Source organism: Pomacea canaliculata, linkage group LG5, assembly GCF_003073045.1.
Source record: "Pomacea canaliculata isolate SZHN2017 linkage group LG5, ASM307304v1, whole genome shotgun sequence".
NCBI lineage: Eukaryota > Metazoa > Mollusca > Gastropoda > Architaenioglossa > Ampullariidae > Pomacea > Pomacea canaliculata.
In genome coordinates this window covers 18,987,497-18,999,307 of record NC_037594.1, presented here as the reverse complement: position 1 = coordinate 18,999,307, position 11,811 = coordinate 18,987,497, and the positions used below count along the sequence as shown (strand labels likewise).

The 11,811-nt window shown below is 42.7% G+C and overlaps 1 protein-coding gene and 1 long non-coding RNA gene across 2 annotated transcripts; one reads left to right on the top strand and one right to left on the bottom strand.

Moving 5' to 3' along the window:
• Positions 1 to 2,017: 2,017 nt before the first annotated feature.
• On the bottom strand, positions 2,018 to 7,368 carry LOC112565307. The gene is made up of 3 exons (XR_003099388.1): positions 7,261 to 7,368; positions 5,982 to 6,170; positions 2,018 to 4,822 (listed from the first exon to the last, which is right to left on the bottom strand). It is a non-coding gene; the product is annotated as an uncharacterized LOC112565307 (long non-coding RNA).
• On the top strand, positions 5,195 to 10,527 carry LOC112565306. Its single transcript, XM_025240694.1, has 5 exons — positions 5,195 to 5,951; positions 6,511 to 6,728; positions 7,267 to 7,401; positions 7,649 to 7,789; positions 8,028 to 10,527. The coding sequence occupies exons 1-5, from the start codon at positions 5,927 to 5,929 to the stop codon at positions 8,253 to 8,255; spliced, it is 747 nt and encodes a 248-aa protein (XP_025096479.1). The 5' UTR covers positions 5,195 to 5,926; the 3' UTR covers positions 8,256 to 10,527.
• Positions 10,528 to 11,811: the final 1,284 nt, after the last annotated feature.

Here is an 11,811-nt window from a genome sequence, read left to right as displayed (position 1 = left end):
TGTATTTGGAGGAGGGGAGTTCCGCGACTTTCCCCGTCCCTTTTCTCGAAAACACCACTTGGTCTTACTTTTAGACCTGTCATTTGCCTACAACCTCATTATCGCCATTATTTACAAAATGTTCAACAATTTTTGGAGAATTATATACCTTCACTATTCTCAAACTTAACAATAATTGGAGATCAAGAGAATGAATTTCAAACGGGTTTTAAAAAGACTGCAATAATTTTTTTAATAAATGAGTGAATTAGTATATATAATACAACGCAATTAAAACATTCCTAACCTACAAAGCACGACCTGCTATTACATTACACCATTACTACGTTACATACCGTTCCTACGACGTAATATGAGCACGTGTCAGCGAGACACGCGGCCTCAACTCGCTCCCTAGGTTCATGAGATGGGGTTACATCATGCACCATCAGGGCAAGACACACGGCCTTATACGTGTGTTCTTCGTTTGAAATAGAATATTTTTTAAGGCGTTCCATAAGTTCGTCGAGAACGGAGGATTTTCCATAATTTCTGGAAACGGTATCTTGTACCGAGCTCTCCCCAGTCATTAGAGAAACAAGTTTTGCTCTGCTGTAGACCTTTAACCTTCGTTCCAGATCACCTGACCTGATTCCAGTAATGAAGGATATTGCTCTATTCATTATAATTTAATGTTGATTTAAAGGTTAAAGCAAAATGTCACTCTAGTCTGCTCGCTTTATCAGTCTTCGTTGTTCACACCCCATAACTGCTAATATTCACAAACACCTGTTAATTCTCTCGTCCCTAGATAGAACTCTAGAAGAAGGCCTTTCATGATTCCATTTAGAAAACCCTCGGCTTGTTATCTATGTTTAGACCTAGATGAAGAATTCTGTAAACTTATGAATCTGGGTACAGAGATCATATCAGTGAACTGCAGACGTGGAAGGCTGTAGACCCACAAGCTGTTGAATACATATAAAATATGCGATAAATATTCAGGCATCACCACAATCTGAAAACAACCTTCCAAGTCTATGCTCTAAAGAAAAATATATCTGCCGGCTCTCTTCCTGCATTTGGTTGAATGTGTGTGAGAGACAGTTTGGTTACTCGCACCACACCTGCACTACCCAGGTACATACAGTATTTATGTTCACTATTAACGCCTATTTATGGTCACATATAACGAATATAGGTTTCTATTGCTGCTAGTATTGTGCGTGTCATGGAAGCAAATGCAAAGGCGTGGAAATTGTTCATAAAAGGCACACATAATGAAATATCCAACTGGATAAATAATTTACAAATGAACATCAAAATAAAGGACGTAACACCGAGCAGTGGAGGGAGAGGGCGAAAAGACATCAAGGCATGCATAACAGAGGTTATAATAATAAAGTGGGACTGGGTATATATAAGGACAGCATAAACTGAGGCAGTGCCAAGAGGGACAGGGGGCGGTTGGCCGTGAAAACGCTGTTCGAACCCAAAGACTCGCTCACTATCAGATGTCATGTCATGTCCATGTCACGCATGTTCCCCAAAGAAGAACTGTGGAGCGAAAAGCTGACTAAGGAAAGGAGGAGAGAAAATGCACATCGCCTTCACTAAATATATGGCCTCGTGATAAGAAAAGGCTTTAAATTTTCTTCCCCTATGACCGTAAACTGATGGGTCTACTACTTTTATTTCAGACATATGCAAGAGCAATAAAAAATAAACGGGATCAAGATTAACAAGCTTCACCTCATGGAGTGAAGGAGTGACCCTGACACGAATAGTCTGCTTTGAATAGCCTTGGGAGACAAAATTAAAAATACGAATCATTATGATAAAATGATCACAGTACTGGTGACTGGTAATGGAAGTTTGGTGACAAGACTGGTCTGCACGCCTTGAGAAGCTTTAGAAAGTTTGTTTTTTCTTTGCTCTACCTATTAACCTGACAGTGTCTGTGCCTCTCCTTGAGGAACTTGAGGTAAGAGGGGTGTGTGTGTGTGTATTACTTTCTTGGATCTGACACCACACTCTAGATAAGTGGCTAATGTGTGCAGATGGTGGTGGTAGAGGCGAAGATACCGAAAAAGAAATTTATCATCAACGTCTTATAAAATTTTATTCTCCTCCTGAGCACATGACGGAGAGAGATTTCTTCATTGTAAAGCCATTCCTTATTGCCCATGGGGTGATTATCGTATAATTTATGTGAGCATAATATACAAAAGAATTTTCACACACACACACACACACACATTAAGAACGAGAGATTTCAACCTTTGCTTCTGAACAGCTAGCGATGGTCTTGGTTTTCATTCTTCTGCTGGACATAAACCATGCAAAGAGACAGTTATGTTGTATGGTCTAACTAAACCCAGAGAACACATTTTACCGCTCACTTCATATGATTTCTATGAAATTAAGAATTTCACATTTACCATAGCGCGTGTGAAAAAGGATGGAGTAGCTTTCTGTGGACTGTTGTCAGGAGTAATGTTCAAGCATGAGATGCGTTTACAGTGCAAAGATTCAATGTTGGATAGGTGGCGGATATGGAAGGGGAGAAAATTCCATTGTTTAGCAGCACGATAACTAAAGATCCTGTTGTTGTTTTGGTGAAAGGTGTTCTTGCGACAGCATGTTTGAATTTGAGACAGCGAGAGAGAGAGAAAGAGATGAACCGATCACACAAGAGAAGTAAACGGAGATTCCTTCACGAATTGAAGGAAGCCTGGCACTCGGATGCCTAAAGGTATGGAAGATAGGTATCCGCTACATTCTGGCTTTGGGGTCACTTCTTGGAAACGATGCCAAGAACAGACATCCGTTGTCTGCGGCTGGGGCAGCCTCGTATGGCATATCCGGACTGAGAAACAACGGCTGATTTGTCTAACTCCATGAAATGCACCGAGAAACAAGCAGGGAAAGGAAGGGATGTCTCTCAGCCGGGTGCTACAAGAGTGCGAAGTTCACCACAGATAGCGACACTAGCAGTTAAAGATGTTTTTAACAAGTGCTAGAGGAACTAGATGAGCGATTCTAATGTGAAAGGTTATAAAATGGCGTGCTTACGAACTTATTATTAATTTAAAACTTTCTCGATTATTTGTTTATTTACTTTGGGCTACTCAGTGGACGCTAGGAGAACATGCACGCTACAGGAATCAAACAGGAATACAGGAACTGATTCTATAAACCAGTTCTTTCTTATTGGCTATTCATAAAACGATTATAATTAACACGAATTAAAACAAGTGATAAGACCTTTTATTTTTTATTTAAGGGACACATTAGAAGCTAATGATACATGGGATTCGTGATGTATGCTGTTACACGACGTAAGTGTTTCTTGCAATCGGTCATACTGCAATCAAGGCTTATGCAATATGCCACGTTTTTGTGCGTGTCTTTTAATAGTTTACTAACCTACATATTCATGCCAGAAAAATAGTTTTGAGTTTGAAAGTCCCCTAGGTTTTGGAGGGAGTATGTCATGGGCACTTGAGGCCACGCGGAAGAAGTAAGTACGCGGAAGAGGTCTCGCGCGTGGCCGGAAGGACACCATCAGTTCAGTCGGGGGCGAGGTGAAGGTCTCGCTGGCATCTCACTCCCTCGCTTCCCGTCAGCCAACCGTCAATGAATCGGTTTGATGGGCAAAAAATCCCTCAAAATCATATCCACTTATCTGTCGCTTGCGTGGTATTTTCAGGGTCAAGTGGCCACGGTTATCTTTTGTAGACAAAAAGCACGTCCTGCCAGTATTGCCACGTATTTCACGCTCCAAACAATGGACTGCCAGATTCATCGATGACGAAATAACGAAGGGTTGAGCAGGAATGGAAGACAAACAATGCATTGATAGAATTATTCAGAGAGCAAGGTTTTTTTATTTATTTTTTTTTTAGTGTGGCTTGATTTCCAGTTGACATCATACCGTAGGTGTTAGAAAATTTACCTGGTTTTCGATTTATCTATTGTCCTCCATCAGAAAGCTAGGGGAAAGCAATGACCTAGAATGCTAAATAACTGTAAAATAGAAGCTCCTGTAAAACGTTCATTAGCAATGATTTTAGCTATTTTCAGAGATCGGTGAAAATTATAGCAACAATGCTTTATCTTTATCTAAAAACAATGCTTTATCTTTGCAAAAAACAAAAAAACAAAAACAAAAACAAAAAACAAACAAACAAACAACCCAGTTTGCTTACAATGGAATAAAAAAAAACTTTGATGATCAAGATGTCTTCTTTTTTGTTTTGACTAAATTGTTTGTCTCTTTTCGTACCGTTCTTTAACATATGCATTATGAACTCAGCCTTCACCACCAAAAATCCCTAAAAGGCAAACGAGTGTACAAGTCTCTGTCAGTTGTCAGGCAGGTGTGTGCGGGTCATGCAGCCATCTGTTTGTCTCCTACCCCAAACCTGATATGCTAAATGAGTTCTGCCTCTGGGTGATGCTGCTGTACCACACGGTGGTTTGAAAATGTCAGTACACTCTCTATCACTACCCGGTAAAACTGGACCTTAGGATGTCCCTAAGGTCGAAATTTATCAGGCCACGTAGAAAGTAAAGTGTGTTGCTGGACCTTCTTGAGAATCGACACCACTTTGTTTTCCCAGCTGAGGTCATTCGAGATGGTGGTTTCTAGGAACCTGAAATGATCAACCTGCTCAGTGGCCTCGCGGTTGACTATAAGAGGTCCTGCGGTGGTGAACTTTGTCTCCTTGGTCTTAGACACATGGAGCTGTCGATCTTTTTTTTTTTTGTTTTACTGCACCACATTACCATGGGATCCACCTCCGTGCCTTCATCGGCAAACTTTACCATCTGGATGGATCTGTGAGATGACACAATCGTTGCTAAATACGGCACCAGGATCATGGATAGGTGATTACTGACTATAGCTTTCTGTGATCGGTTTAAAGATTCAGAAGCAGATTGATTGGGAGAAACCAAACAATGAAAACTCATCAAAGAGTTTATGCGGAATGAGGTGTTGAAGGCGGCGCTGACCCCTTATGTGTAAGAACAAGGAGAGGAATTTTCATTTTCATTTTCCCTTGCATTTCATTTCTTGGAGTGTACTATAACAGTGTACACATAACAGTGTACCCGTAATGGTGCACATGTTATAGTATATACATAAGGTATTTATAGCAATGCACGTATAATAGTGAACTTATAATAGTGTAATATAATAGTGAGAGTAGTAGAGTCTGCGAGAGAGAGAGAGTGTGCGTGTGTTTGCGCGAGTACGTGCCTGCGTGCATGCGAGACTGGTATTTGTCGAGTAAGTGGCGGCCATCATTAAGACATGTTCCTTAAGCAATGTCACTTGGCAAATAAATTAATTTGTCTTTTTTTTTTTGTCAGTAAGTTCCTTTGTCTTTTTATGTCGATCTCTCTCTCTCTTACTCTTTCTTTCTTTGTGCCTGTGTGAGGCACGTTTGTATCTCTAATGTATTATGCACCCGAGCGAGCACATTACAAAGTTCAAAACCTTTTTAAAGCTCCTTTCGTTTCGTGTGAACACACCCATTCTTTGTCGTTCGTTGTGATAATTTATACTTCTCGCACTCTGATCGTCCTACAATAACTATAGTTATTTCCTTTCTTTAAAACTTGCATGATTAATGAATTAATTTTTATCTCTGACAAAAGTTTTAGACTATGCCCCGCCTGAATCAGCGCAAATGCTCGTTAGTGTAATGACAGCATCATATTGGATGGGCGCTAATTACAGTGGGAGGTTAAGTTCTTCCTGCTGGCAGCTTCCTCCCTAGAGTCGGACAGAACTTTCCACTCTATATATAGCCCTTATACCATTCACAAAGAGACGTGTATAAATAGCAGGTGAAGGCACTCTGTTCACAGTCGACCGACCGATCCTCTCTTGGAACGTCTGTGAGGTGGCAGCTGCTCTACCGACTATCATCACAAGATGGATTCTTTATGGCACATGCTTGGTATGACTATTTTTTTTTTTTTATACTTACATCACTGTTGTTGACATTTCTCCCTCTATCTCCATACACACACAAGAACGAGCGGGGACGCGCTGACCTCGATGTTGCTGGTGCGCATGCGCTGACCTGTCTTGCTGTTGGCCGTTTAGTTTCCTGGAGAGCTAGCTTACAGATGCACGGAGAGTGCACGTGGAACAGACCTGGCACGTGAGGAGGCTTCTGCACACAGAGTAGACAATCAGCCATGTCTGTAGCCTATCAGTACAAGTAACGATAAAACACCTGCTTTAGCTCGATACATACAATGGCCCGCGTATTATGGCCAGAGGCTTCATGCCCAGGAACAAAGAATGCAGAATATTGATACTAATATACACCTCATTTATGAATATATAGATATAGACGTACACATATGCCCATTCATAACATATAAGGAGAAAGATACACAGATATAGTTAAGACGAAACAGAAGGACAGAGATTTACTGAATTATTGCACTCAGTCAATTAAAACAAATGACTGCTATTTTTTTTTAAGCCTTTCTTTTCTTTTCATTCAGGTGTCTCAATTCTGCAAATGTCGCTCGTGGTTCTAATGTCGTCCAGATCTTTGTCATCGCCGTTGGCGCAAAGGAAAGCGACCTCTGACCTGTGGCCGATGGCGCCGAGCGCCGCTGCGGGTAAGAGTCACCTGCTGATGTGGGTTCGCACAGAGAAGCAGCTGATGCCGCTGGTCACCTCGCTTGCTGACTCCGCTCTTGACCTTCTCTTGTGTCAGGTCAGTTGATTTCGCCACAGGTTGTCTCTGGTAATTGCGTTCTGGGATTGAGTTTTTCTAGTGTCTTTGATTGTCGTATTATTGTGCATTTTTTTTTTTTTTTTGCAGCTAACTCTTCCAGCTGTCGCTTTATTGTGAACTTGTGCAGCATCAGTATAATGAACTAGTGAAACACTCGTGCTCATTTACCTTCTGCTTGTACTTTTTCCTTTCCCTTCTCTAACGTGACAGGTTGACACCTCATGTGTGTTGGTGGTGGGGGTGGGGAAGTAGGGGATTAAAAACTGCGGTGGTGCCAGTTTCCAAGTGACTCGTTCGTTCATTTTCCTCTCCCAAGCTTCCTTCCCGTTCAATCTTTAGCTCTCATGGAATACTCTCTAAAATCACGACAGACCTGTGTTTTAACCTCGTCGGCTCTTAGAAAACATTTGCTGATTCTGTGACCAAGAAAAAAAATATACGCAATGACGATGAAAACCTGTGTAATAAAGAAATACAGCTTAATGGGGTTTGACAAAGACATGTTGTGTACCTCCAGTGTAAGGCGGCGGGCTACACCGAGCTTATGACAGAGTGCCTGGAGTACGCCGCAGACCTTAACGACACCCAGCCTCTACCCGGTTTTCCCTCGGCAATGGCCCTTCGAGCAGAAAACCAGAAACATTTTGCTAAAGTGAGTACCTTGCGTAAATCAGTGCGTTGGTGCAACTGAACAAACAAAGGTGTCAGCGGCTTGACGGCCGAGAAATGGAGATAAATAGAATGGGTAATATATACGAGGAGAGCTGTCAAAAGACACGTTATATATACAGTCGAACTTCTGTACGTCGACCTTTCGTAAGTCGAAATTTTCCCTAACTCGAATTTTAAACATCAGTTGGTTGATTTCTAACAATACACATGGCCGCCATGTTTGTTAGGTGTTGATAGAGGACGTGGTGGTGGCTATGCACAGCCTGGAGCACCTGATGGCCCCGCTTGCTGAAAACTTGAAGCAGTGTCACCTTCAAGACAAGTTTCTTCCCAGTCTGCGGCTCGCCAACCGACAGTTTGGAAATATGGTTAGTTTTGTAACAGTATGTTTATTTAAATATATATATTTGCGTCAAGACATGTACATATGTGCAAATTTAACACACACATATATATACATACACACATACGTGTATGTGGGAATGCTGTTTATGCACTTGTGTGTGTGTGTGTGGACGGTGTCTGTATGCATGTCACTCACAGATCTACATTTTTCTTTTCTTGGCAATGTTCGTCAAATTATCCTAGTCACCGACATTGTTTCAGGTGAAATCATTCTACAATTCCAACTTAAAAGACGCCAAGGTGCCAACTACTAAAAGAGTTTCAACTGGGCAGAGCGGTGTCCAGATGCCAATCAAAGCTTTATACAATACTTACAACCGTCTGAAGCTTATCGAGTCTGTCCTTGGGTATTACCTGGATCTTTCGTGGTTTTCGAGACTGGAGAGTCTGGCCAAGGGAAAGAAAACTCTCGCCAGCCAAGGAGAATAATACCAAAAGTACATTAACTGTCCTGTAATTGGCATTTTGGATCGTACATCACATTCAGTGGTAATATAACATCGTCACCCATGTTTTTAAATTTCCGACTAAAGGCTAAATAGTGATACTTGCAGCTGTAACACTACTGCCTTGCTGTTTCGCTCACTTCACTTGCAAAGGGTTTAAATGTCAAGTGCTGAGAGCATTTTAGCCCGCCTGAAAATGGAGGCTATATTTATTTGTGTAATTTGCCACTCAGAATACCCGTCCGCATCATTGTTGAATCAAATTTCTTGAGCTTTTTGTTCCTCGTCTGTCTCCTATCTTTCTCCGTTCGGAGAAATGCATTTCCTGTGTACTAATATGTGTGTGTGTGAGAGAGAGAGCACAAGCACTGTTTAGCGTCTGACACCACTTGCACCTGTTCATTCATCCACTTGTCGACACCACAAAATAATGCGTGGTAAATTTTCAATAAAGTTTAATTTTGTAGAGCTCAAATGTCTAGAAGTGTTCACTAAAATCATCAACACGTAATTAACCGTATTACTGCTTGCACGAAGCCATGCATTTCGCCATCTATTCGCCTGCGTGACATATCCCTATCCTCCGTGTAAATATAGATTAGTGAAACACCTAATATTGCAGACGCGCAACGGTTAGCACCCGTCACCAATACAGGGAGGGTTGGCTGTCCTGGGTTCAGCTCTCGTCTCGGCACGCTGTTCTTTCTCTGCATGCGGCATTAGTCTACAGCGCTGGCTGTCTTACCGTGATATAGCCTTAGGTGCTGATTCGGTGTAAAATTTAATTTCCCCCAAAAGAAATTTGTTATCAGTTCTTTTCGCTGCTTGCTTGCGATGCCCCGTTCGTCATCTCCACCCCATTTGTCTCGGGATATAGCACCTTAGTACAGGAAGAGTTGGACATCTGCTGACTTGGCGTAAAAACCAACCAGGCAATCCACCATTTTTCTAACAACCTACTCTCGTCACTCATTTCTACCCTTTTTCCTACCAGTCATGGCGGCAGGTTCGTGTGGTGATGGTGGTAGAAGTGTGGTGCAGGAGGGGGGGACGGGGAGGACAAAAGGGAAGGGCATTGTGACCTTTCTACATTTAGCCAGTCTGGCAGCCATCATCGATTTTGTTTTCTCAGTGGCTCGTGAATCCCGTATTTTGGAGAAATCTGGAGATTCCAGTGGCTTTGCTATTTTTTCTGTGCTTTTTTTTTTTTTTTTTTTTTTGTAAGTTGCATCCGAATTTGAGTGACCGTGGTCTGCTGACCAGCTCCGATTTTCCGAAAATCGTGTTATATATCAGTAAACTATTAGCCTTTCCGCCCCTCTCCTCCCACGACCCCAAAGGAATGGAAAAAACCCCAATTTCTGGACGCTTGATAATGCGACTGGGGCAGTGTCTGAGAACACCTTGTCGTAGAAGAAAAGATGCGACCTCACATGCGGTGTCATTGTTTGTACAGAGCAGCACACCACCTTGTAGTGTCACTGAGGACATTATATCGTTCGCGGAGTTTGCGCTGATGGTCGCACTGGAGGGTGGAATGAAAAACTTAGGTGTATGTATTCCTTATGCACCGGGAAGAATGTGTATGTGTGTGAGAGAGAGAGTGTCTGTGTGTGCGCGCGTGCGTGCGTGCTTGGGCCAGAGATTTTTGGCCGGGGAAAACAGGAATAGATTTTTGTTTTCTTGATAAAAGACGTGAGTTTCTAGAAAACCTGGACATTCCGTTGTGTTTTTGGTGGAATCGCAATTTCCGAAAAATGCTCCGAGGAAAATGACCATCTTCTCATCCCCACCACCAATATTTTTTTTTTAACCTCGTTTTCTGCAAATTGTGTAGAGATGTAGATTACTTGTGGCTTGTAATCGACGTTTCTCCTCTATCACTATTTTGTTTATGCGCTCACACTTTCTTCAGTCAACACTTGGTTCGTCTGGCGCCACTGGCCTGCTAATTACAGGTCTTTCCGCACTAAAGTGCTTAGCGCATGTCTCAGCGTTGATTATCGTCCGAAGCAGGAGCAAGTTCAAGAATGAAATCCTTGAGAGGAGCTACAAACGCTGTTGGCAAGCATGCACGTCTTACCTAACATGTAGAGCTAATTTCTTTTACATGTAATGTCTAGAATATAACGTGTCGCATGCGTTATATATTGTTATGTGTTTTTTGTGTAAGGTGTCGCAACTAGGTGATTAAGTACGATGTTTTTATTGAATGAAATGGACAAAACGCAAATAGTCCTCAGCGTGGTCATTTTCAATGTAGAAAGTGTGAGAGAGCTGAGAGGGAAGCAAAGGAAGGAAGAGAAAGACGGAGAAGGGAGATGTGAGGAGACGAACGGGAGTAACATTTCCCACAAGCACATGCACACGCACACAATTACATGCAAACAGAATGATGATGATGATTGGTGATGATGACACAAAATATTTATAACACACACTGACGAGACAGACCAAAATATATCAACAAACAGCAGACATAAAAGACGGAAAAATCAAAAGAAAAGGGAGAAGAGATGTTAGACATCTGACTTGAGGAAACCTTTCAGGAATACTTTCAAAATTTTATAAAATCATGCCCCAAATTCAAAAACCTATACAGCCTATCTATTTTTTCTCTCCGACTACTCATTCTGATGATACTCTCTGGGAAAGTGACTGGTCCTGAAAAGGACCTTCAAAAATTATTTTTTTAAATTTTTGTTTGTTTTTATGGTGTTCTCTTTTCAAGACGCTTTTCAATCTCAACGGGTCGTCGTCTCATGCTGGCGTTACTATCGCCTTCGTCGTCGGCGCCTTCGACGTCCTCTTCGGCGTCTTCGACGTCTTCTTCGACGCTTTCGTCGACGACGGCGTCTACGGTGCCTACCGCGGCTGCGAAATCGGCGACGAGCACGATACGAATCTACCGAATGGCTGCGTCCTCTTCGACGCTTGCGAGTAGTTTCTCGGGCACTGCGAAAGCCTCTGTCCACCATGAACCGGTGCTGGGTGGCCTTGTTCAGCGCGCCATCTCGAACTCCTTTGCGGACAACGGTCTGAAGCTGCTGCAAGGTGGGCTGCACTCCCGTCTGCGACGCAATCGCATTGCGAATGTCTGAGAGCTTGGAACCATTCCTGTCTGCCAGCTGCGAGATGGCCGAAGCCACCCGTGACAGGGAGATCTGCGGCTTGCTATGGGTCGCCCCGTCATTGGAAGACTGGAATTGGTCGGACCCCTGCATCTCGGAAGATGGGCGACCGAAGACTCACACTCACCATTTATTGCTAGCGGTTTCTATGGGCTATGGGGCGAGGTTTCCATGACGGGCAGCTACTTCGCTGCCATTGGGTAGAGACTATGGCAACGCCGTTAGCAACACATGCTGTTGGGTAGAGACTATGGCAACGCCATTGGCAACACACAGGATGAATGATGCATGTGAACGCTAAGGGAGATGGAGTTGTCATGGTGCGTGGATCAACACAGCAAGAGAACGTGGTTGCTATGGTACCTTCCGACGCTTATTCTAGGTCTTTGTTTACGTAGGAGATATAAT

Coding starts and splice junctions, on each gene's coding strand:
- LOC112565306 (XM_025240694.1), top strand. CDS start 5,927: ATGGATTCTTTATGGCACATGCTTG. Junction 6,729..7,266: donor TTGACCTTCTCTTGTGTCAG/GTCAGTTGATTT, acceptor GTGTACCTCCAG/TGTAAGGCGGCGGGCTACAC. Junction 7,790..8,027: donor ACCGACAGTTTGGAAATATG/GTTAGTTTTGTA, acceptor ACATTGTTTCAG/GTGAAATCATTCTACAATTC.